The 27026-nt window shown below is 42.0% G+C and overlaps 1 protein-coding gene across 5 annotated transcripts; it reads right to left on the minus strand.

The window, feature by feature from the left end:
* Positions 1–480: 480 nt before the first annotated feature.
* ksr1a (kinase suppressor of ras 1a) lies at positions 481–27022 on the minus strand. 5 transcript variants are annotated; one of them, XM_039618874.1, is made up of 21 exons: positions 26486–27022; positions 17190–17330; positions 12349–12496; positions 11774–12248; positions 10348–10529; positions 9708–9777; positions 9507–9590; positions 9245–9306; positions 9042–9151; positions 8596–8764; positions 8257–8298; positions 7931–7979; positions 6317–6395; positions 5682–5972; positions 5400–5596; positions 5209–5305; positions 4915–5048; positions 4379–4510; positions 4129–4264; positions 3788–3921; positions 481–2240 (listed from the first exon to the last, which is right to left on the minus strand). In XM_039618874.1, the coding sequence occupies exons 1-21, from the start codon at positions 26693–26695 to the stop codon at positions 2234–2236; spliced, it is 2949 nt and encodes a 982-aa protein (XP_039474808.1). In that variant the 5' UTR covers positions 26696–27022; the 3' UTR covers positions 481–2233. The 5 variants fall into 5 exon arrangements, with proteins under 5 accessions (XP_039474808.1, XP_039474810.1, XP_039474809.1 ...); XM_039618876.1 differs by having other exon boundaries at positions 6317–6377; positions 8596–8767; XM_039618875.1 differs by having other exon boundaries at positions 6317–6380; positions 8596–8767.
* Between the last annotated feature and the right edge of the window lie 4 nt (positions 27023–27026).

Here is a 27026-nt window from a genome sequence, read left to right on the forward strand (position 1 = left end):
CCTTCTTATTGTCGTTGCTGTAATTCCAAATCTGCCAGCCCTCTGGGACCAAGCAGTTGCCTGCCTTGCTTTCTGAATACATGATTAACAACATGAAAGCATGGCTCCATCTCACCTTGTATCAACTGTTCATGATGCTGGTGATGGTGTAATGATGTGGCACTCTTTGGCTTCCATGTGAGCATGATTTAAACAGCACAGCCTTCCTGAGTATTGTTCCTGAGCATGTCCATCCCTTAATGAGCACAATGTCACAAAGCCTAAATCATTTCAAACTAGTTTTTTAAACAAAGTGATTTCATTTTGACCAGATGGCCTCCACATTCATCAGATGTCAGTGCAACACAGCACCTTTGGGATCTGGTCAGTTGATGCCATCATGTTGATATGATACATAGTGCAGTTATTGTGAATACCTGTGCTGGAAAACACACATTTTACCAACTTACCATCAGCTGCAAAATAACCGTATCAGCTGTATTTACATGACAAGCCTCACTTTATTGTTTTCCATGGATGAAAACACAAACTGCATGTACAGAATGGTAATCACATGCAATACAAAAATATGAATTTTTACAACAACATAAAAAAAAGAAAACAAAAACACGGATTGGCCAATACTTAAAAAAAAAAAAAAAAAAATTGTACAGCTTTTATACAGCATTCTGTACATGAAAAAAATATAAATATATATGCACATCTGTAATAGCCAGAGCAGTACCAGTTCAAAAATGTTGTCATGTGTTTTACATATAAAATGTTTGTAGAAATATTAGAAGAATCGTCTTAATTTGCTGTACATTAAATAATGTATATACAGTACATTACATACCATTGGATTTGCAACACAACATTTACTGTAGTCTTTCACAAATAAACCCCCCCAAAAAAAATAAATAAAAATCAAACAGAACAAAAACAACCCTACATGTTCCAACACAGTACGCTCACTCAGTCGACACACAACCACAAGCACACCAACTGAAGCCAGCAATCACAAACAGTATACACAAGCACGCACAAGAGGTACTGTTTAAGGAAGGTATAGGACACTTTTTTGCACCAGATTCCTGATTTCTCCTTCCCTCTTTTCTTTCTTTTTTTTTTTGTTGCACAGAAAATGCGATCACTCAACCCCCCGAAGCAATGTCCTTTTAAGGTGCACTTCACACTTCAACAGATGAGCATTGCTATTAAAAAGTCTGCAGAAAGAAATAGACGGTAGTTTTCTATTTTCGTGTAGATAGTCTTTGTTTTCTGTTTGCATTTGTCTTCCACTTCAGCTTGTTTAGCATACGCAACTCTTTATCAGTGCCCCCTTTTTCAATGCATCGAATAAACAGTGAATTCACCAGACCACGCTCCAAAAATGACAAATAAGTATATCACACTGTCCAAGGGAAAAATAAACACTGCAAAAGAAACCCTACTCAAAAACAAAAGAAACAAAAAAATAGGAGTCTATGATTTTTTTCCATTTTGACAAAGTGCATATTGCATTTAGACTTCTCAGCACATGCCATCCTACAATCCGTAAAAAAAATTTAAATAAAATAAAAAAATCTGAGAAGGAGGAGGCAGGTGGTTTAAGATCATCACTCAAGCAGCCTGTCAAAGTTGTGTCAAACCCCCTCCACCACCACCACCCAGGGAGTGAAGAGATAAATGAAGCAGGGTGTTTGGTATTAAGGTCCATTTTTTGTCCAGCAGTGTGTATTTGCGTGTGTGCGTGTGTGTTCGTGTTCGTGTTTTAGATAGAAAGAGAGCCATGTGGTCAGGACCACCCCTGGCAAGAACAACCACATCGCAGCAGCACAGAGAAGTTGAGCAGGGCCGAGGACAGGGCAGGCATCAGCAGGCACAGACCACAGCACACCAGTCAGTCTCAGCACAAACACCACAAGCCAGTTAGTCAGAAGCCTCATAGTCTCGACTGACATTACAGGAGAAGACCAGCAGGAAGGCAAAGAGCTGTTTTTTTTGTTTTTAGACGAATGAAGGGATTTAGGGTGGAGGGCGACAACAGTTGTCCGTCACACCTCAGTCCAACGATCCTCTCTTCCGAACAAGGAAATAACACAACACGGAAGATCGGACTGTGGATTAGTGGAAGTGGCGCCTGTTTCAGACAGAGGCAATGCTTTGATCAATCCTGTAAGAGTTAAGGATTCAGGAGCATGCAAGGCAGACCCAGGCTTTGTTTTGCATTGCTTTTGTTTCAGAGTGACGGCTACAACCTAGATTAGAAAAGAGAAAAAGAAAAAGAAAAAAAAAAAAAAAAAAAAGCAGAAGAAAACAGACATTAGACGGTTAGTGAAAAGTTAAGAGGCTTACATTGGAGAAAGCAAGATATCGCACGCACTGATTAGTTAGAGGACATTCATGAGATTTAAAAGGTTTAAGGCATGTTTAATGTGATTTAGAAGTCATTTGAAAACCAGCTGTGCAAAGCTGCTATTTAAGAAACAAGAGTGAAGCCCAGTGACTGCTGGCAGCAGTCTCAAAGCAAATGGCAAATGCAATGAAGGTGTGTGAAAAAGCAAACCATACAGTATTTTGCAAAAGTCTTCACCCACTTTTTGCTTCTATATATGTTGCCAGGAAAAAGGGACATAGGTGCAGTGATTGATGGAAACTTGTCCAAATCTACATGGAAATGTAACATAGAACGCAAAAACAGAGTTTGTTCAATTCTAGTGATCTTGAAATACTTGGTATAACTACTCCTGAAGTAGTCTTCAGTGTTCATGAAGGACATTTGGATCACTTCTTTGTATGCTGGCTGCTTTTTGTTCTGTTTTCTATCAAGGTGATCCCACACTGCTTCAATAATGACTTATTATTATAATGACCACTTATTCTTTTGTCCTACACTTGCCTAGTTATTCAAAATTTTTAATGGACACACTGCACACCATGCTGAGATATGTAAAGTTTTTAGTGACGCTCTTTGGGAATTACCTTGTTGGTGCAAAAATACTATTTTATGTCTGTCAAACTCATCAACTCTCATCTGTATTTTTTCTTTCTTTCTTTCATTCTTCAACTAAAGAAATGGCAAGAAATTTTACATTTTTGCAACAGGCTGCTAAGCAAAGCCACATTTTAAAATTGGTATCTTACTTTCTTCTGAAAATATTCAGGTTCATGCACGGGACTAATGAGTGAAAATTAAAGAAAAACCTTCAAAAAGCCAGGAAAACTATTATGACTCATTGAAAGCAAAATATAAAGAAGACAGGGGTGGCTCAACACTTTTGGACAATACTGCATAAAAGCGATAAAATGTAGGAAACAGTGGAGAAGTGAGGCTATAACAAAGTTAATGCTAATGCCAGGAAAAGAGGCATATGTGGTTGCATGAAGTGGTTAAGGTGGTCTATTTAAGAATGAAAAGACTAAAACAAAGATTCGATTTGATGTTTTATGTCCAAATATCTACATGCATTCAGCTGAGTTTTACTTTGATCTCTATGCATTACCCAGTTACACTCTAGCTATAGTCTGTTGGTCACAAATGTAACAAATTTCTGTATGATAGACTTATTTTTGCCAAAAATGTCTCATTTCAATAAACAGTGCTGTGCAAGGAATTCAAGTTCAGAAGTCATGTTTCCAGCTATAAATTTCAAGATTCACATTTCATCCAAGCCCAGTACTAAAGCTGAACCCAGCTCTGATCTGATATTCCACTCTCAATAAACACATAAGAAAAAGGAAAGAAAGGTTTTTGTGTTGACAGGTCCAGTGTCTTCACACCATCCTTCATTTCTGGGATACCTACTCTGCAGACTTCCAGAAATGTCCAGGGTGGGACAGTCTGCGGTTGAGTTTGGGTAGCTTCTCCAGCATGTCAGCCAGCTGCGTAAAGGTCGGCCTTTCTCTCAAGTCATACGCCCAGCAGGCAGAGAGGATTTCCTGAAACAAGAAACCACTTCGTTTCAATGTGACTGGCAAACCATTGACCCGCACTCACCGCACTGTGAACTACAATTGATTGATCTAAAAACTGCTGCAACATCTTGATATCATTGCATCAGTAGAGCATGGGTATTTTCCACTCTTACACAAGCAGGACAAACATCTACATTTCTGAATGACTGACACGCTCATGGTCCAACTCACAGTGACCTCCTTTCCCAGGCTGATCTCTGCCAAAATCTTCTTTATGCCCTCTCCGCTCCCCACCTGCCAGATGGTAGCTTCCACAGGCTGGTTAGTGATTGGCCAGTCCCTAGCTTGAAGCTCATACCAAATTGTGCTTGAAGTGGGGAAAAGGAAGAGCATTTTAAAAAAAAAAATTCAAATGGTGGACTTCCTTCTTAGTCAGTGAAAGTTAAGACAGAACTCAACCAGATGTGCATGAAGAACTTACCCAAAGGCGTACACATCTGCTGCGGTGGAAAAAGGGAGGCGGTCCTCATTGTTACCTGGGCTCATTCTGCGCACAATCTCTGGTGCGAGATAACAAATCCAGCCATGTGGAAGTTTGAGTTTATTCTCACGCCTGGAAAAACAAACAAACAAAAAAAAGTTTTCAGTAACACGTTAAATGGAGGGGAAAAGATGTATTAAGAGAACAAAATGCATTCACTAAATAAAGTCTCTAACTCCTGTTAGCTACTAATGAACCATACACAAAAAGAAGGCTCAAAATTAGCAAGATGTGCGCTCAAAATGTGCTTCAGAAATCAAGAGTGTCCAGAAAATGCCTGTAATTTTACAATCAGGAGACTTCCCTCTTTTTACTGGCTGACAAGGGAGATGGCTACAGAAGTAACACTGCAGACCTCAGCGATTATCACAGATCAGTGGGCGTTCCCAGATAATAGAGTGGTTTTAGCACTCCTTTAGTTAAGGTCATAGTTTTAAGGTCTCTTTGGGGTGTGGGGCGGTGGACACGTTTCTTACCTTCCCTCCTGAACAACTCCAGAGATCCCAAACAGGCCAAAGTCTGCGATCACAACCTTATTGGTGTCATGAAAAACGTTCTTTGACTTCAAGTCTTTGTGAACAATGCCTTTGGCATGCAGATAGCCCATTCCCTGTATCAGCAGGCCAACGGTGTTCAGACAAAGGAAAACACAGTAATAGAAAATTATATATTTGACTACACACTTCTCCTATGTTCTAGTACGTAACGTGATTTTTTTCCCCTAAGGTGTCACGTTTCTCACAAATTAACAGACAAAAAGAAACACATACCTTTACAATCTCCTGAGCGATTTGTCTTGTCTTGTTAATATCCAGAGTGTTTTTAGTGTCTCGAACTACTGAGTAGAGTGTCCTCCCTTTACAAAAACTGCAGGAGTGAGAGAAAAATCATTCAATTAAAGCAAACACATGCATCGGTTTAGAGTCGTTTTTGAGGTAATGTGTGATATTTTTGTTCTCACCTGGTGATAATGGCCAGGTGGGGTGGAGCCATGCAGGCTCCCATAAAGAGGACCACATTCTCGTGCCTGGTCTGTCTGTAGTTCATCACCTCCTTTTTAAAGAGCTTTAGGTGGTCCTGATTGTTCCCGTCGATCTCAAGAAGCCGGATGGCCACCTCGCCGTGCCACCGGCCCTTGTGCACTTTTCCCCAGCGGCCCTGGATAAACAAAACACAAACCGTCTGATTTTTTTTTTTTTCCCAGTATGCAACACACTATGAATTCGTTGGGTAGATTCCTCACCTTTCCTATGAGCTCCCCAAGGTCCAGCTGTTCAAAGGGGATGTCCCACTCTTGCAGGTAAACGCTGGTCTGACTGGCCTTGCGGGAGATGGGGCCCTTCCACTGGTTTCCCCGAGAGTTGGGCAGATCATCCAGCTCGTCGCACTCGCCGTCGGAGCCCATGTTCATCCTGATCTCCCCCCTGTCGTCCTCATCTTCTCCTCCATCCACATTGTCCTCATCATCCTCCTCATTGTCCTCCTCCTCCCCTTCGTGATCTTCATCATCGACCTCGACCTCCTCGTCCCCTTCCTGCAAAAGTGGCGATGGTTTTGGTAAGAAAAAAAGCCAGTGTTGCCATCTGAGCAGATCAACAGATGTCACAGGGACTTTTAGTCACAAACCTTTTGGCTACATTTGAATGGTTTAATGAAATCTCAATGGTCAATCACCTGAGCTAAATTCATACCCTAGTTGAGATTTGTCCAACCTTTTAGGAAATGAAAGTATAAGTGCCTAAAAACTGAAAACAAAATTAAACAAAACCAATTTCTGAAGTTGTGACACTGAACAGCCTCACTGTACAGACTAATAAGTGAAGAGCCAGGAAACAGTACAACAGAAGAATATTTTGTAGACTGCATCTCCAGCAATACCTCTTCATCGTCATCTTCTACCAGCTCGTCATGTACGTCATCCGATGATGGCTCTATCTCACTGCTGTGACACAGAACACTGATATCAGAGGGGTTCAAAGGAAGACAAAAAAATTAAAAATAAAAGGCTGTTTCCGAAAGAGCGACGCTGCACAAAATGCAAGTTAAGCCAGATAGTTTAAGTCCTATATTCCATTTTAAATAGTACAAAGACATCATGACAAATGGTGAAGGTGAGATTCTGATAAAAGCGCCAAATGTTTTGTGGGTGACAGATCTGTACTGCAGGGAGGCCAGTTTTAATGATTTCTTTGAACTGTTCTTTCTCCAGAGTGGAATGATTGTACAGCATGCTTCTTTAAAGCCTCAACATAAACAAGTATTGGGTGCAAAAGTTTGAATTTATTTTGGATCGTCTTTAATCCGCACAGGGTCATAATTATACATAGGGACTCAAATACTTAAATAAGGGTGCTTAAGGTTCCATAATGTCTTAACTTGCCAAAGCTAAGTTAAAGGCTTTAGCAAGGTAAAAGGCATTGTAGTTGATCATTAGCAATCATGATTGACTACAACTTGACCATTATTCAAACCCAATCTAAAAAAAAAAAAAGGAGAATTGTAGATATACTGAAGTTGCGAATGTCTCTTGGAGCCATTTCTCAACAAATGCAGATTAAAGGATCATCAGTTCACACATTAAAAGCTTAAAATTATCATAATATTCATGCCCATGAGGAGTTCATGTCAGAAGTTCTCATACATTTAAATATGATCTTGCATTGTCTTAGACTTTCCCTGAATATGAAACATGGACATCGTGCCCATAACCTCCAAATAGGATATCATTTTTTTATTGGTCACATCAGGATCATTTGTCAATGTGTCAGCTGTGTTTCTTGATCCTATATTTTCTTGGCAAGAAAGCGCTCTAACTTGTTAATGTGTATGCAACAACTAAATGCATTCATGGACTGGTTTTGCATGTGTTCTGAGTCCACGTTGAGATTTTCACAATAAAACCTTGTGTGTTTATAACGCAGTGTCACCGATGAGCCCAGAGCTCATACCCATCCAATAATAGCTGCTGCCCTTGTCCCTTGGGTGCACAGATTTCTCTGGATTCTCTGAATCTTTTAATGACATTATGCTAGACAGATGATGAAATGCTCCAGTAAATTAGATTTTTCTGTTGATCAATTCGTACATACAGTAATTCAGAATACATCTCTGTTAGTTGCTCTTTTTAAACCCAACCATATTAAAAAAAAACAACAAAAAACCCAACTTTTGCTAGCTGACCTAGTTAGATTTTCCAGCAGCATACCTCTCAAGTATTTTCTTGACCCCAGTCACACCTTTTTAAAAATTTAACAGAACATTGAAGTTTCAAAGCAAAATAAAGTTTCTCATGTTCAACATTTTACATTTATTTAAGGTGTTGCTGTGTTATTCAATTACACATGGGGTTTACATAATTTGGAGATCATCACATTCTGCTTTTATTTACATTTTAGAGCATTATGGCATTTTTAAGAAACAGGGTTGTAAATAACCCAAACTACTGTCTAGTCACTAAAACTTGGATTAAAGCTTGAGACAAAAAAGTCTTACACTCTGTCCTGGAGAACATCTGAGTGGAAATTTGCAGGACTGGAAACATCTGCAGAGGAAAATGACACCAGTTAGGGATGACCAAGGGGAGCAAAAGTTACAGAGCCAGCACCACACATGAACATGACTGCTCATGCAATTTCCTACTACTTCCAGCAGATGGCATCAGAATGCTGCCACACAGTTAAACACAGCTAATCTAACTACTATAACCCTTAAAAGGAAACATGCAGGAGATGGAAAACTAAAGAAGCCATGGTGTGGAGGGAGAGAGGGATGAAGGGATCTTAACAACGTAGTATGACACTTTGGGACCATCAACTCACCCGGGAAGATAAATTGCTGTCTATGCTGAAAGTAACAGGCAGCTTTTTCAAAGAAAAAGAGAAGGGGAAGAGTGATAAGCAAGGCAAGGGACACAAGAGTTTTTGGTTAGAGAAGCTTTGAATTAAGAGATTTTCTTAAAAACTCCTTTTAGTGTTAATATCGTGTATGGGGGAAAAAGGGTAAGTAGTTGTGGGACCGCCACACTCCTGAACCAGAAAAGGTTAATAGTCAAATGCAAACACTGAGGAAAAATCAGAACAATGTCAGCATGCATCTTCAGTATAAACTCTGCATGTGTATCTGTGCATCTGTGTTTGTGATTCTGTACCCAAGCTTACCTGGGAAATTAAATCGGCTGTCTCGATGACCTTTGGGCGAAGGGTTGGGCGGTGGCGTGGCACTGGGGGGGTTGCTCTGCTGGAAGGGTGCTGGGGAGGAAGGTGTGGATGAAGTGGTGGAGGATGGGTTGCTGCTGGAGTCCAGCTGGTTCAGCACTGGTGGATGATCCTGCTGGGACCGAGATGGAAGGTTAAAACGCTAAGCATGATTGCTATCTCATAGCCATGTTGCATTGCCTTCAAGATTCCTTCAACAAGCTCTATGCTTTATTTTCCTGTCAGTGCAGACTTTAATAGTCAGGTGTGATTTCAGATACATTATCTTTACAATGGTTAGTATGGACAGATGATGGAGATAATGGAGGTATATGTATTGGCACAATAGTTCAAGGTATTTAAAAAGGGACTACACACACGGCAGTTCTGCGAAAGTTCTTTTAATTTACCTTTTTCGTAATAGCCTTTGGTAGTGTGCCAAACTGCGGTGCTTCCTGCGGCCGGTCCACTGGGTTGTTTATATCAGAGGGAACTGACTCGGTCCTCCGAATTTTGGCAACTGTGGGAGAAAACCAATCATGTCACAAACAGGCATGAATGCCAAATAGATTTAGCCCATCAGCTGCACAGCGTGGGATGAAAGAAAACTTACTTGGTAGAAAGGAGATTCTGCAGGATGGAGCTTCCTTTGTACATTTGTTGTGGCACTTTAATCTGCATTAGCAAAAAAAAAAAACCGTAGGCAGCATATGAGAGGCTTAGCGGTAATTCGCAATTAGCACCAACGTGCCTTACACCCAGATCAAGATTTAGCCAAGACATCAGATTCCCACCTTCCTAAAACACATGTGCCTTCTAACTGACCTTTTTTTCATCATTTTTTTGGGTTGTGTTTGTGACAGTAATTAACTCACCGACAGTGTTTGCACTTAACTCCAAACATCATGTTCTTCTGGCACACTTGACACGTCTGGGACAACCAGGATTTGGTGGAAAACCTAAAACACACAACATAAAAGCCTCTTACAGACCCACTCTGTATTAGATCGCTGAAAAGTTTAAGTTATTATTGCATTAACAACAAATCTAGCTTTTCTAGGCATTGAAAGGTCTACCTGTGCGTGACTGCAAGCCCTATATCCCTCCTTACTGCTTGTGGGGAGCTGCGATGCACTGCTACATTATCTAGAATGAGACAGAAAGAATGCAAAGGATGAGTAGTGATTAAAAGGATGGCTGACTGAGGTGATGTTAAGTCAAAGCCTTTATTTACATTCAAGCACAAAAACACACACAGGATCATTATAGCAATGTTGTAGAACCAAAGACTTTTACATTGTGTCAGTAAAGTGGACCTATAATGTCTTTACTTCTGCGTTTTCTATGGATGCCCATTTTAATATTGCCAAAATTTCAAATAGTGATGTCAGTGCATCTATAAGTAGTTCCTATGAGCCAAAAGCTCAGATTTCAGACTGCATTTTTTTTACTCTTGTATTTCAGTTAGTGGTTGTATTCTTAATGTGGTCATTTACAGCAAACAGTCTTAAGCTTTGAGCACACCTGTTGTTCAGATCTGTTTAGACAAACATAGGAAAGCTGTCTTTAAGAGAATGAACTGACAGGTTGCACCAAGGCCCCATATACAAGAACTATTTTGATCAATGAATCATAGAGCTGGAAATAAGCACAATAAGTCCACTTTAAGCAGGTATAATCAGAAAAATTAAAAGTGCATGCATGCAGCTGACTCACTCTTAATTGTGCTGTGCTCCTCCAGAAGTGTGGGAGTTCCAGGAAGGGTGTAAGGTGCTGTGTTGGCAGCTGGGGTGGCACCGGGTGTCCTTGCAGACACAACAGGGTAGCGAGAAAGCGAATCCTCACATCCGTTACCGTTGACTTGCATGTTCAGGAACAACTTGTTCTTTTTAACACACCTGGAAACGCACAGAAAGAAGAGTGAATCAGCAGGTGCAGTATACTGAACTGCTTGCTTACTATACTGCACAGGACAGATTATGTAAGGGCTTGGGAGAGGCACGTTGGAGAACCTTAATTGCATTGGCACACGAAGGGCAGGGTGACATCTTTAACACCCAGAGTGAAGTCACAAGGACTGAAGGACAAAGCAGTGCCAGGTCTGTGGTTTATACGCACATGCACACAAACACGTGAGTAGCCACAGTTGTAAAAATTTGCAAAAATGACTATCAGTCTAGTACTGTTTGATCAGACCTGCGACCTGCTTACATTAGGTAACACTTTTGTAATATACCGCACAGCATATGCAGAGTGAGAATAAACCCACTAAAGCATATAGTGTGCTATGTTAGCCATTTTCTCCATTTTGTTTTATTTTTTTTTAAATAAAGTTTTCTACAAACAGATATTATGGATAAACATGTGATTTTATTGTGCTTGGGCAGCCAGTCCTAGTACAGAGGTTAAAAAAAAAAACATTAAATATTAAGAGATAGAGGAATAGAGAGAAACTGTGTGTTTCTTGCCACCTCTGAGCATTAGACCTAGGAAATACTTCCTGTTTTGACATGACTCATAATCTCTGAGAATCTGCATGGGGATTAGCTCCACTCATACAGCGAGAGCAAAGGAGCAACAGGCAGTATGTGAACGGATGTAAAAGAGGAAGGGGAAGAGGGAGAGAGAGCGAATGAGGGCATATCTAAGGAAAACTGCTTCTGTCCTGACATAGTGCAACACAGAATTAAGAGTGAGACATCGGGCAAGAACGGGGCATTTTATCAAGTCCTTTATAAAATGTCAAACAACAAGTGCTCTTTCAGTTGATAGTAATAACAAACCGAGAAAAAAAAAAATATCCCTTTTGAGAAGGCTTGTCAGCTTGCCAACGCCATTGCTGGCTAGCACAAATCAGAATTTTCTCCTTTTCCTTTCTGTGAAGCAGCAGAAACTAAACACTTCCTGCAAAAACAAGCTGAGATTCAAATTCCAGTGAAATAAAAGATACCCCCCCCAAAAAGCAAACAAAAAACCCCCAAAACACATACACACGCCCCACAACAGAAGCAATCTGTCACAATTACAGTGCCATCTGAGGATTCCCCACTTAGTTCTAGTCTGACCTACTTATGAAAAGCTGCAAATGAGGTGAATTCTTGAGCAATTTCTTCAAACCACCCATTAACAGCTTAGCACTTACTTGTTGGTGGGAGGGTCCTCAATGCGGTTGCCCAGCTGAGACTCGTGGCTTTTGCTGCGCGTCAGTGTGATGTTAGGAAGCAGGTGCAGTACCTTGCGGGATGGCGGGGGAGGGGTGCAGGGAGGCTTCAACCGATGACGCCTCTTTGAAGGCGGCGTTATAGGTGGGGTGGAGGTGTGCCCATGGAGGCGGGCTGCGCGGGCGAAGGACATAGGGAATGGATCTGTGAGAGGGCTGTCGCCATGTGCGTCTGGCGTGGGCGCCGCTGACACCGAGCCCGAGCGAGGGTGGGGGAAGGTTGCGCAGGGAGTGGATGGGGTGGACTGGATGGTGGATGGGCGGGCTAGAGGCGAGGGGCTGTGTGGGCGGAGTGGGGTCCCCAGGTTGGTTAGCTGGTCCGCTGTCAGCAGAGAGCCGCTGTCCCTCCTGGTGGGCTCAGACAGCCAGAGACTGCTGTCATCTCTTAGTTCGCCCCCTGGAAGAGACATGAAACAGACCAAAAATAAATAAATAAAAAGACTAATAGAAAATCTGTGGGAAATATTCTCTAGGAACATCAAAGTGTAAACCCATACCTGATTCAGTAGCACTCTTTAGACAGGAGAGGGCAGCACCGAGTCTGGCACATTCTTCTGAGCTGGACCCAAGTCTTCGCATTGTGTCTCTCACCTGAGCTCCTGTCATCTGCAGTAAGGTATCCAGCGACAGCTTTGCCTCCACGGCCTGCAGAGGAGCAAAACAAAAGCCCATGACAAGAGCTCTAATCTATTACAACGTGAAGCAGCATGTTAGTGACAAGCTTTGTACAACAAAAGAGAGCAAAAAAACCCCAAAAGACCTATGCTTATATGGCATTCATAAAAAATATTTTTTGTTCCGAGTGTACCCTCAATGAGCCACAACAACACTGTTTGTAGTAAGGCTGAAACTGAGTGTTAAAAAGGGCAGAATGTTGCAGCGCTCAGCAGGTTATTCAACATCTGACTCGGGACAGTTCCTGGAAATCACTGTTAATCCTGTTTGTTTGGGGTATTCCAAACACTACTTTGTCTGCTTATCTGATTTTTCAGATTAGCTGCATAGAGCAGAAGCTCAACACCAGGTGCAGACAAGATCAAACCTGAGGTGGGGTTTGACAAAAAGAAATGGCTTAATATTTTCTGTCTATGTGAAACTTCTTATACAAGTGTAATGACTGTACAATGGTGAAGGTAACTTTGACAACAGTAAAACAGGAAGTAAACAGTGATGCAGTAAGATGCAGAGTGAATACACACACCACACTGTGAGAACTGGGAAGCACTAGTGGGCTGCAAAGTAAGAAAACAGAACATGCTTTATCATCTTTTTCCCCAATGGCTGAACGGATAAAGACACAAATTCATATAGGCTTGGATACTCTATGTGGACACAATTGTGAATTGTAAATAATATGAAGTACTGGGTGTCATAAATAAAGAAAACAATATCCAAATGGAGGATTAACAGTGTGTTAAAGTTACCAGTGCTCACATTAGTTTTGATTGACATTAGCTGACCACTATTTAATTAAGCATAAGTCTGTATCTTTATTAATACTGGAAAGTTATCAATTTTGAAATTAAAACAAAGAACACTTGATCGTGACTGCTTTACAAATTTAAATTAAACCCTAAATGTAATCCACTCAGCAGCTGCGATATTTCCAGCATTCGTTTCAGAGTGGAAATTATCGTAGCAATTTATAATAGGCAAATTGTAAATAGTTTGCGGTACTTTTTTGACTGACTATTCTATTGTATTACACGTTATATCACAGCTGATACCAGACAATATCAGCATTGTCAACATTTACATTCTCATGACACTGGGGCATATAAAAATTTATGTAAATGATGAAGGCCTAGTCACTGGTCAATGTTCAGAGCAGCAAATACTGCCGTTTATACAGCGCCATGGGCCTCTCAGAGACACACGTGTCCTTTAGTGTTGGTCCACTGATGCACGTGTCACAGCAACAGTGACAGCTCTTTAAAACAAGTATTCTAAACATTTAGCTTTATAAATAAACCATGCAAATAGCTTTTTTAAATGCACTACGCTGTATCATTTACAAAGTTCTGGAGGCATCACTCTGAACTTTACAAAAATCCACAAAGCATTTGTTAAACAAATAGCTGTTGTGTCATTTTAAATTCAAAAATTCAAAAAATAAAGTTGATAAAATTTCAAAATAAAGTCACATTGCACACGTTTAACTTCACTTTTAGGTTAATGGTAACAAACCATTAAACACGGATTTATTAATTATGCAATTTCATTTTGTTATACATCTAGTCTGCTTTGCTTTCCCAATTCTACACATCTAAACCAGCGCCACGTATTTAACCCTTTCATGCATGAATTATGACAACCTCAATCATGATTTTTTTTCTTAAGTATTTTTATTCATCTTTAGACATGAAAGATGAATAAAAATACTTTAAAAAAAATCCTGATAGAGGTTGTCATAATTCATGCATGACAGGGTTAAATAACAATGATTACAATGAAACACGTCATACATCTATAGTAACATTAAACGACCAGTGGGTGGCAGGGTATGGAGTGACACATCAGTGTCCAATCTAGTGGTTTATGTGCAAATATAACATCAGACTAACACAAATATAAGGAAACAGCCTCTGAATAGCTGTCCACTGTAGTGACCACTATGTGTGAAAGAGTTAAGACTCCTCTCTGTGTAGCTTTTATTTATAGCCTGCTGTCTAGTTCCTCTCTAATGTTTTGGGTCATCTTGCTAACCACCCAGGCTGTCTTCCTTTTTTACTTCCCATTTTTGAAAATTTATTATTTCAGCAGACAGTAAAACTCAACAATAAGGCATCACAGGGTGTCGTAAACCAGACTGTTCCACTTTTGTTGATACTCAAACCCCATTTGGATGATTATTCCATTTCTTGACTATTGAAACTTTATTTTTTTTTTTAATGCATTTATTTTATCTGAACTTGTAGCATTACAGTGAATCACCGAGGCTGTTCGCCCAAGTCAATCTCCTCAAATTTCAATAAAAACTGAAAAAAATGGAGGCGTTCTTTATGACCTCCAGTGTACTACCAACTCCCACTTATTTAAGCATTTAGCACTGCAGTTTACCTTTAATATTCCTCTGTTTCCAGCCTTTTATATGCCTTAAAAAATGTAGTCTGCAAGATTGGAGATGTACAAACCTAGAAGGGCGGGGCTTTCTTTCTTTTTACAGCCGAGTTACTGAACTGGCGAAATAAAACAACAGCGCAATCAACAACTGATGGATGACAGAAGGAAATGGGGCCAAATCCAGTGAGTTTAGGATGTTTCTTTTGACTGGGGAAGTACGCAATCACTTATCAGTCAGGTTAAACCCTTGCTCTCAGGGGCAAACACTGATCACAAAACTAGGGCAACCTCCCACACTAGTGTGTACACTAGAACCAAAACATAGCACACGCACACACTAAACCACACGCATGTAAGGGGTGAGTGATGTGATATTTAAAGTTGCTGTCGGCCCTTTACTCTCATTCTATTTCCTTACTCAGAACATAGTTACAGCATAGCCTGCATACGTGACCGTTTCACTGGGGCCTCCTATACATGCGGTATTATGTCGGCCCTGTTTTAATTAATATGGGCCCTTCACAGGTTAGAATCCTCAATAGGAATTCTCTGTATTTAGTCATCTACATAATTCAGCTACGAATAAACCTGGACTGTCCATCACATAATCTAGCCATCATGGTAAAAAGTGAGGAGATCCGCTGTAGACATCTCAGTCTAATAATATTTGGTCTAAATAGGTCATCAAAATGCCGCTACAGCCCTTTGTCCTTTGGGATGTCCCCGCTGGTCTACAAGACATACAAATGAGCACTTACTATTTCATCAGAAAACCTCATCGTGTCTCGCGCAAAGCTAAATTCTTTTGAAAGGAAGTGAGGTTTAAGAGTGAACGGACTAAACGGTAAACAGAGCACAAATAATCAGATACGGAACAAGGCCGCAAAACAAAGCACATACAAGGCCGGGACATATTAAAGAATAACGAGTGCAGAAGAGTTTTAAAAATAAAGCAGGTTAACGTCAGGTCACAAAACAAAGACAAATGGACTGGAACGACAAAAACACATAGGAGCTGACACGGATTAAAACCGTTTGCAGCAGGACACGACAGGACAGGACGGGCGGAGAGAAAGGAGAGACAATTATGACAACCCAGTAAGAAAAATGATAAATCCAAGCGTTAAAACAAACAAACAAACAAACAGCTGACAGCCACTAAACAATAGCGGAGCTTAAAAACAACACTGAAACAAAAATGATAAGTTAACCAGCTGGTAGCTTCTGCAATGGAAGACTGCACACGGCAATGCTCTAAAGTTTCATCATGATCAGAAGTGACAGCAACTAGCGAGTTCTGAAATTGCATTAATAAGGGAGGCTTTCTGCAGGAAATCTCTCCGCTCAAGACTCCCCACTGCTACACGGGGAGGTCAGAGGTCAGTGTCAGCCACAGATTAGCAGGCTGGAGTCACAGTTCAGGAGCGGGACACTTGAGCGGTGCTGAACAACACATATTAAACATTTTACTGCACTACATGGTTCTCACACCCAAGGTCAGTTCTTTATTTTCTGGGTCATTGTCTTTTTGGGAGACCGACAGAAAGTGAAACAGACCTTACGCTGGTTCCACCACAGCCCAAGTGATCCGGCACCTAAATAAATGCTAATCATGTATGTTTTAGGCAAGGAACAGGTCATTATCTTATTTTAAAAGAATCTACTGAAAAACAAGACTTTATAACCTGATTTTTTAATGTACACATAACCGTGAACAATGCTAGAGCAATAAAAAAAAAAAAGAAAAGGCACAGAGTGGATCAATTAAAGAACTATAATAAAGATAAGTACACTTTGTACACTTGTATAAAAAGGGCCTTCTCTTCCCTCTTACAAACATGGCATGGAGCTATAAATAGCAGCAGAAGGCTGAGAAAGAGATTTTTGAAGCATTCAAGACTTTCTCCGAGCACAGACCAGCATGTCTCTTCCAGTGTCGCTTTTTTTGCTTTGCTAGTTTTGTGAGCCTTGTTTCAGTAACAAAAAATAAAATTTAACAGTAGAAACAGTTTTCTATAATGAATCAGCTTAAGTTTAGATTTTGGCGCCGCCGTTCTCGCAACCTCGAAAATGAAGCAGCTTCTCTTTTCGAAAGGCACTTTGACGGCCGCTAGTTAATTCCTCAAGCACATGTGAATGTTGACTGAGTGCACATCACAGACTGCATATAAAAGACTTTTATACGCAGTCTTTGATGTGCTTATAGAACAGCTGTAAACGGGAGACAAACCCCAGCCACTCTGGCCAGAGTACTGACGCCCAGACGATGACCTACCTCAATGAGTTCTGGTCGCAGGTTGATGGTGCGTAACCAGTCTCGCAAGTGTGGATAGCTGTCTAGGGCCTCGGGCCTCTCTGTCTCTGGCACTTTCTGCTTGCACTGGAGCTGTTTACAGATGTATTTCATCAGCTTCACCTGCAGGGAGCAATAGAGAACATAGAAGAGAAGGGAGGGGCAGGTTAGCGGGGGAGACTGGGAGTCTGCTACGAGCTACATCAGAAAGAGCAGGCATTCACTGTGAAGGGTATCTGTCACACCTGTGTTTGCAGGGTTTTATTGTTGCAGAGGTACCACCTTTAAAGCAGAAACAGACCGAAAACTGCTGTTTTCACACAAGTGACACAACACTGACCTGACGCCAGATGAGCCTCTGTTACGATAAAGTCAGACACATGAATATCTCCACACCCTCGCTTACTGTTTTTCCCCCCTCTACTGAGCTCAGTGTACCTGCAGTGACAGCTCCAATGTTTCCCCGTGCCCTCAAAGAGACAAGCTAATTAGATATAAACTGCTATTATTATCCAGAGGAACAATGACCTGGTCATCTAATGAGAGCATCAGCAGTGCTGCCAAAGCAAATGTGTCTGTTTGCAGCTGAGAAGTATCAAAGTTCAGAGTGATGGAAAGAAAGTGCCCATGTGACTACTTCCGTCACACGGGCACTTTCCTTCAAACTTTCTTATCTTCCCTGAGCTTCTACAAATGTTTTACCCTCCAACTCTGAGGCTAAAAAGAAAAACCACTTCATGACAGAGCTAAGGAGCCATCGTTTTCTTTCCTTGTTTGCTTTAACTTTGTAATGCCCAGAGTTTGTAAAATCAATTCCCAAGTTAAAAACTGAGACACTAATCAGTTTAGATTTGAGAAAAAAGGTAGATGGACAAACAAAGTTATCACAGCGTAATACCATCAAGATATTCAAACACAGTGCAGGACAAGCCTGACAGAGAAAGAAAACTAATGAGAGATGTGTTTAAAGACACCAGAACACCTGCTAAGACAGTAGTGAATGACTTAGCCAAGTAGGGAATTGTAGTCTCAAAGAAGACAATCACTGGAACCCTGCACAGAAATGGACTGTGAGGTGACAAACCAAGAGACACCTTCAAGCCAGACTGAAATATGCAAAGGACAACCTGGAGAAAGATTATATGTACTGGAAATGTGTCCTTTTGTCAGATGAGAGAAAACTAGAGCTCTTGGGCCGCAGAAATGCTGCTTATGTTTGGAGGAAGAAATAAGAGGTGTATAACCCAAAGAACAACACTGTAAGCTGTATTGTACACCTTTATGTGTACAATATAAAAAATATTGTCCAGTATATTGAGATGAGCTGTAACTCTGTCAGGCTCTAAATAAAGTATTCTTTTCAACAAGATGCACAGAAACCTACTTCTCCTCAGTTTTTTTTTTTTTTCCCTCTAATGGTTGCATCTGTTAATTAGCAGCCTGGGTGCAACCTTTGTTGTAGTGTCTCATGACATCAGACCCGACGTCAGTTAACATCCCATCAGTTAATATTGCTTTACCTTTTTTTTTTGTATAGGCAAAAATGATCGGCCTATCAATGCAAATGATTCCACTGGAGTCTGCCTCGAAACATTATGTCTGCACAAATAAAATGTAAAGCTGTAACAATTTAATCTGATGCCTTCCAAAAAACCCACGTTGAGCGCAGTGGTCCTGTGAGTAAGTATAACAATACTCGCCGTGGTATTGGTTTGCAACGGCCTGCATTGTGCAGCTCAGCGTGACTGTATAGAGTGTCCTTATCTCACCGTCTATCTGTAAGAATCCATTACAGCAGGCAGCACCTTGAGATGAGTTGAACGGCACCAGCTACCTCTCGACCCACCGCGCACCTCTCGAGTGCCTGGGCAACAGCGACGAGCGTGTGTCTTTCTCTGCTCATTCAGCTTCCTCTACTCACCGACCAGACAGAAACTCGTACAGCATACCGCGCTGCTCTCGGAAAGTGTGGCCTTGGGATGTAAAAAGGCTTCTTCACAGCAGCCAACAAAAGCCTCTCCACTGGAGGCCAGAGATGAAAGACGATAGAAAGAAGTTAAATTCTCAACGTGTTGACCCTGACTGAAGCTTTTCAGCTCTGCGAGCAGTCGTAAATCATCGGCTGCACTGAGAGCATTATGAAATAATAAAACTGAATGTAATCCAATGAAAAAAAAAAAAATATTACCAGCACACAAAAAAGCACCTTGTCATAAAAGCTTATTTGGCTAAATGAAATGTGCCTAAATACAAACTTTTAGGCTTTACATGCCAAAGCCTGCAGGCAAGCTTTACTAAAAAAAGGACCAAAACAGAGCAGCATTTCTGACTTGAACATGCATTCAGCTGCCAGAGGTTGACCTTAGAGGCCAGTAAGTAAGACCAGCTCCCTCTCTGGGAGGAGGGAAAAGACAGGAACGTATTTTGCTGGAAACCTTTTTACATATGGACATATATGCAAATGTACTGGCCCGCACACACACACACACAGACCCATGTATACGGAGTAGATAGGCGATAGAAGCAGGACTGCACAAAGTGAAACTGTGATAAATTCGACATCCAATCCATTGCAAACTCAGAATAACAGAGCCTGTAGTCTTTTTGTTTTGTTTTTTTAGATCAGGCCTAGCATGGCATTTGCTCAGTGTGGCTAATGAGCTAGCCTCCTGCTTTACCTCCCTATACACCAGTGCAGCCCCGTGACGTCAGGTTACCTAGCAACCCCTCTTCTGAGTCGTCAGCAACATTTCAGTGGGATTTTCCCAAACATGTGAAACACAGAGCCCAGGCACCATACATATCACCATACAAACATCCCAATGTGTAGGAGCAAAAACACGACCAACATTTTTTTTATATTGCTCCTCCCACAGACAGCAGCCTCTTTACCCATTATCATCTAAATAGGTAAGGTAGACAGGAGGACACAAGCACGACACCCCCTCACCGATATCAATACTGTGCATAAGAAGAGCACAGGCACGCGCATGCCAACAAAATAATGGCAGGCTGGCCTCGTGGATATTGTTTTTGGTGCAAAGGGGAGAAAGCAGTGTTTGACGTGTGGCCTGGAGGTGGAAGGAGGAGGAGGGGGAGAAATGGCGTCAGAGCCCACCTGTCAGCGAAGCTAAACAACACCATGGCAACAGCCTAATGCTGCGAGGGGATGAGTGACAGCCAGTTTGTCGGGCACGGAGAAAAGGAGAAGGGAGTCCGAGCACAGACCAGCCTGACACAGCAGACTCGAGGAGCACATCCCACCGGTTCAGTTGTTTTGTTTCCTCAAGGCTCCTGCTGACACAGCCACTTCGGTGCACCTGCCAAGGCTATAAGCGTGGCCCTATCACAGAACTGAGCAACAATGCTCTATCCCCGGAAATGTTATTCGCAGATGAAGGTCAGCTCTCCCGCCCTGAAATCTGCACTCACTTCTTGTTGTCAGAACAGGCTTGTTGAATAAAAACAAGCCTTATGTCATATATCATTAGCCATGTGGCCCCTCTGGACTAGGTAAGAAAACCCTAAAGAGGAGATACCGATATAAGTTTTGGTGGGGATCGAACAGAAATTAGAGAGCACTGAAAGTCAAAGCACCTCTTAAAACTGTGTCCCAGAGATTTGCTTCATCATGTCTGTACGCTGCATTGTCACCATCGGCCAAAACAGGAAAAAAAAAAAAAAAAAAAAAATCTAATTTGGCATCCTTTTGTTATTTTGCAGTTGTACCCTATAGGCTCTTCTGTCTTCTGTCAACAAGAGAAATAACAGAAGCACAGTGGCTCTGAAGACTGTTTTATGTGCACTTTTGATCCTATCAAGTATGGCCAGAGTTAGGTCATATAAGGTCGGCATACATGCAGGTAGTAGGCCTGAGCAAAAAGCTCAGTCCAAGCAACGCTCTGGTTCCAAACAGTTTGCTGCTCCTGCCTCTGATGTCCATCATAATGTGGTCATAATCTCAAGAACACAACTCTGTCTTGGGGCACAGAAGCCCCACCTGACTGCTGTTTAAATATTTTGTTTGCAAGAGGCAGCCAATTAGAAGAAAAATGTGCACTTCATGGTTGAGGTGCTCAAACACCTTGTTTCAGACTGAGGATGAACTGAGGGGCTGAACCAGGGCTCAAACTTAATAAAATATAATAGTAAGGTAACAAATATGACAATTAACTGATTACAAAGACACTTCTCACAGTATCATGCATGCACCGTTAAAGGGGGGGGAAAAAATACAATGGCTGACATATTTATGCAGGGGCCAGGTCACAGAGGGGAGGTGGGGGTGTGTCTGTCGGGGATAAACAGTTGACAATCCAAGACAATGGCCTATAAATTGCCCCTCCTCCATCATTGTTAGCACCCATGCAAGTCGATGCTGGGTGGGAGTGGTAGGTCCAGGGGGTACGTGTCTGTTCAGGCCGCAGACAGACCAAACAAGACACGTCTAAGAGGAGAACATGTGGCCAATTTAGCCAGTTAAAATGTAAGGTTTACAAGCTGCTGTGAGGCGTTGCACTTTTAAACATTTTAAAAAGTCTATTTTTTAGACAATTACAACCAGGTATGATTTACAGCTAGACAAAGCAAATCCCTTCTTCCCAGAAAAGAAAAAGAAAAAGTACAGCAGGCCTCAAAATTACAGGATGCAATCCTCAACTCACCCCCAGTCGGTTTAAGAATAGATCAACATCTGCCTACACTGTTCAACCATTCTGATTTAAACAGTATGCGCTCCTATCTTATTGGTTACTTCTCCTTATACTGTAAAAAACAAAAACAAAATAACAACAACAACAATAACAAAAAACAGAGAAAGGGTCAGGACTGATATAGTCACTACAGTTGTGTTTCCTCCTCTATACCCCCCACCCCCACCACCACCCCCCTGACAGCAAACACACACACAGCAGTTGTCATGTCATGAGAAGCAGCACAGCGGATTGGCTTTGATTCTCCCCTCCCCTTTCCTCCCTGCGCTCCCTTCTCGAACAGGCTCTTTGCGCGTCATTTGATTTTCTTATTTAACAACCAACCCTGAAAATGCGTAGGAAGAAAGATGTCTAAATATAGACGCAGCCACAACAGCTCGCACCACGAGCGCGCAGCAAACTCTCTCCAACACTGTGAGGAGACAAAACAGAGTGACGCTTTGCTGTTTGCATTACACAGAGAGGTGATGAAAAAGAAAGATAAGGGCACGGGCTGCTTTTATGGAAAGACTTACAGGATCAAATATATATATATATGTATACACATACATATTTATATATATACACACATACCTCAAAACACACCATTTAAGGCCGGCGTGCACAAGCATAGCACTTGTTATTAGGGTGCATTTGTTTTCCAAGTTGAGATTCTGTTGGGATTACGGCTCAGGAACAAACAAGGTGCTAAAAGGCCGAGCAAGTGGATGCAATAAAGCAAGAGTCAAGCATACATGAAGAGCTACAGTAAATGTAACAGAAGCACCATGAGAGGCAGACAGAGCCTAAGCCTGAGTGGGATTAACATGTGAAAAGTGAAGTACCAGTTAGCACTCCATTTGAGAGGCCAGTATCATTATCCTCTCACTGGCAAGGCAGAAAAAAAACAAAAAAAACACAAACACACACACACAGTTCAAGTGGAATAATAAAGCTCTCTCAATGAGGGAATAAAGTGAGTTCAAGCTGCTCTTGATTGCACTCCAGTGCAATATGGGAAAGATAACCCTTTCGCACCACAAGCATGACAACTACTCTGACCTCACACAGACTGCTCAAATTCAACACACAAATTAAAAGTGCTCGCAGCTCTAGCAGGAACGATATCCATCCCTCGCTGCAGAACAGACCTCCTCTGATATGACGGTTGCGTGGTGGAGCGCTTGCTGGAACTTTAGAACCATGGCATGCCACTGCAACCACTGCATGCCTCACCTCATCAGAAACATCTCGCGCACGCCTGGAAAAGCAACACCTCTCACACAATACTTCTTAAGAGTCATTTGAAATCTACGACCAATGAGCTAATTCACTTACTTCTAAGAGATGGGGAACGTGGTAAGAAGAATCTGACAGAGGGCCCAAGTGAGAAGTGAAAGTGCACAATGAAGGCAAGAGGTGGTTTCAAAAGAGCCTGCCAGTAAAGCTGTGGGAAGTAAGACCGCTGATCGGCAGAGGATCCCTAATGCCCTCGGCAGCCTGAAAGACATCTAACCCTTAGCTGCATTTCTGGCACGATACATTATCATGATTGAAACATTATTATGCCCGTCTGATAACCCTACTAAACCAATCCTTCATGTTACAAATGAATGCTTCCTGAAGAACACACCCAGAGAACAGCAAATAGGACTTCTAAATCTCTTCTTTAGTTTGTCGTGAGTTTTTCAGAGACAGAAAACTGTCTATATCAACAGACCGCAACTGTATTCTCACCTCCTGCCCAAAGATCTCTGCTTATCTTTAAGATTTCTTCACATCAGTCTTTTATCCCCAATTCTTGTTATGTCCCAATTTGTTTTACCGTCTAGGAATCGTCCAGTTTAATAAAAGCACGACAAAATCACGCCAAAGTCTGCTTACTCTTCTAAAAGTGGTCTACAAAATTAGAAAATAAGGACGAATAAAGCAACAGCAACATTTGAACAGCTTTAAAATCTTGTGCTTGAAAACCCATTTAGACTCGCTCGGCAGAGCAAACACAAAGACAGTCATCGCATGGCAAAGAATTACACAAAGGAACCCAAGAGGTGACTGCACTTTTCCACTAGAGCTGTGATCTAAGATATTACGAGTCACGTGTTCTCAGACAAGTCGATTATTGTCAGATTTTTTTATCTTTATGCTGCCACTTGCAGTAACAACGCAGCGTGTATGAACAGCTGCACCGTGAGCTCACTGCCCACTAGTCGCTGAAGCAGTTTAAACAATCAAACAAAAGTACAGCTAGAATCAGTGGAAATAAGAAAAAATACAATGACACACACACATACAACTGAGGCATAAAATCAGCTAATGAAGCGCAGACTGATGCACTTTTTTATCTCCCCTTCCCCTCCCTGTTCAATTTCTGATTCTGATCCTACAGCAGGAAAGGATCCTGAAAGCTTGCGTGGTCTATAAAGCAGCAAACTTTGACTGGAGGTAACCACATCCACTGCTTGCACTTCTGACTTTCAGAGACACCCCCTAATAACGGTCTCATAGGCGCAGGAAAGAGACCCAGGAGCCTTCAAGAAACATGTGAGAGCGGCACGGCCTGTCCATTGTCATGTAGAACAATGCTGGTGCAAAATGTGTCCACATGACAGCATTTCTCAGGAAGTACTCTGCCAGATCACATCCTGTTGCAGAAACAAGGTACACATGACCACCGATGAAGAGGGGGTGAAAATGTGGAGCAGGATTCGCTTTGCACTCTTTGTTTTGAATCCATTTATCCAGCTCAGCTCAGGCCCAGGTTTGATCACATATATACATATATATACATACACATATATATACACATATATATACACACACATATACATATACAGGTGGGACTGAACAGAAAAACTACAAATTTCCAAACTGATTTGCTTTGGTTTCTATTTGAGTTGAAGAATTTGAATATTCATTTAACACCAGGCTTCTTTACTTGAGCCTGCAAAAATTTGTTCCCGCACAGAATAGCTGCCAACTCGCACCTGATGCCTGTCAGCCAGTGAGGGAGCAACTAAATTATTTTATAGAGAATCATACAGTATTCTCAAACTGGATAAAAAGCTGCAGCTGAGTCCATAAAACAGCTCAGTCATCTCTCCTTTGCTTTTGGGTAAATTATTACCCCCCCTGGCCCTGTATTTGTGATTCTAAAGAGGTTATGGACACAGTGTAACCTGTGGTTTAAGGGGCTTTTTCCTTCATTAGCAGCAATCCTGGACCGCGCTAAGTATTTCTAAAAAACTAGCTCACTGTATCACTGTGAGGCTGAAAAGAAAGCAATACTTGCCTTTTGGAGCATTAGGGGGGTTTTTTTAGGTTTTTTTTTTATGTAGGGCAACAGCCCAGTTGTTCACGGGGTGTTTGGTTATACAGAAATAAAGGAGACATGGATAATTGATAGCCTCTAGCCAATCAGGAGTGAATATTCCTTTTAGCTAAGGTACAAGGCTTTAAATAAACCATGAACCAGAAAACCCCCATCATCTATCATGTCTCCAGGATGTCACCGTGACATTTGAAGGCTTTGAACTTGTAATATTCAACTGTTTTCCACATCTCCAAGCCTCATCAAAATATACTGTCTGTATCAGCCATTTATATGCCACAGCACCCCCCCCCTCTTCCCATCACCTTCCTCAGCAACATCCAGGCCTGAGATAAAAAAAAAAACCAAACAAAAAACTGGCCCTTTTGTTGAAACGACTGCTATATGTATAACTATGTTTCGCATGTATCAGTTATCATTATGTGGTAAACCGAAAAAAAAAAAACGCACTCCCCCGTCCCTCATTTGAATTTTCCTCAAACATGCGAAGTGAGAGCAATATACCGTGCGTCCTGTGCTGACGCCTGCACGCCACCAGGCATGACTTCTCCACCGTGCCGCCTGCTATAGTAGGATATGTTGCTCCAAAAGAGCAACGCGCAAAGCAATGTCAAGTCATCCCCGCACGACGTAGGTGAATCTGCATCCAGATGCAGGAGAGCAGCAGCAGCAGCAGCACACCAGCCTTTGCCTGCTGGATGGGGGGGTAACCACATGGATCGCGTCGTACATTTGTATTTGTCTCACAGGCCCCACTGTATGGAGGCAAAACCAAGTGTAGAGCGCCATACACGAACATATACATATATCTATATAAATAACAGCCGTCAGAGGCTATTGAATGTGTGCCATGAGGCCAAGCTCAATACAGCTGCACGGCACTGTGTTTGGAACTATCCGAAGAGCTCCGGGCAAATAAAGATCTTCTTCTTCTTTGGAATATTCTAGAGGGATGGTAAAACCGAATGGGACAAAGCAAAACTTCATTATGAGTTCCTTTTATTGTTTTGTTTTTTTAATGTTTATTTTTGAGTCACCTCTACACAGCGAGCCAGCAGTAGCCCGTAAAGCGACAAAATGTGCTCGGCTCACTGACACTGATAGGGCGCCCCAGCCAATATTCAGCCTGGGAGGCGGACATAGCGCTGGGGCTTCATGACTCCGCAATTTGGCTACACTGCTTTCTATCTCCGGACGGGGCTTATGCACTGAGCCCGTGCTCGGGAGCAGGAGGAGGAGAGGGGGAAGCTCATTACCTCTAAAGTTCGTATTTCCTGCTGTGTGAGGTCGTTGGTGGCGGCGCATTTGGTGCGTAGCCCCTGTAAGCTGGAGATGGAGATATCAATCATATTCTGGATCAGTTCGCACTGATGTAGCGCGGCCATCGCTGCGCCACCGCCGCTATCCCTCTCCGGCTGCTCATCACTCTCGACCATCTTTCCGCCTTTAGCAGACACACTATCCATTCCTCGGCATTGGGCACGGCTGGAAGGGCTGGAGTTAAAGTGTTAAGCTAAAAAAATGTCAAATAAAAATAAATCAAACATATGCAGCAGTCCGGCGACGCAGCGACCTATTGTGGAAGTTAGCTGACAGCAATTGTCCCCAGCTCCGAATCTGGAAAAAAAAAAGAAAGAAAAAGAAAAGAAAAGAAATGGAAGCCCTCCGTGCAAACAAAAATGTTGACAGAGATCAAAATAAGGTGCTCGACGGTGACCCGGGTCCAAAGTCCAGTGAGGCTCGACTGAGAGGATACTCAAAGCTTCCACCGACACAGCTCTGACAGAGGCTTCCACC

The sequence above is a fragment of the Oreochromis aureus genome, linkage group 10, assembly GCF_013358895.1.
Source record: "Oreochromis aureus strain Israel breed Guangdong linkage group 10, ZZ_aureus, whole genome shotgun sequence".
Classification (NCBI taxonomy): Eukaryota; Metazoa; Chordata; class Actinopteri; order Cichliformes; family Cichlidae; genus Oreochromis; species Oreochromis aureus.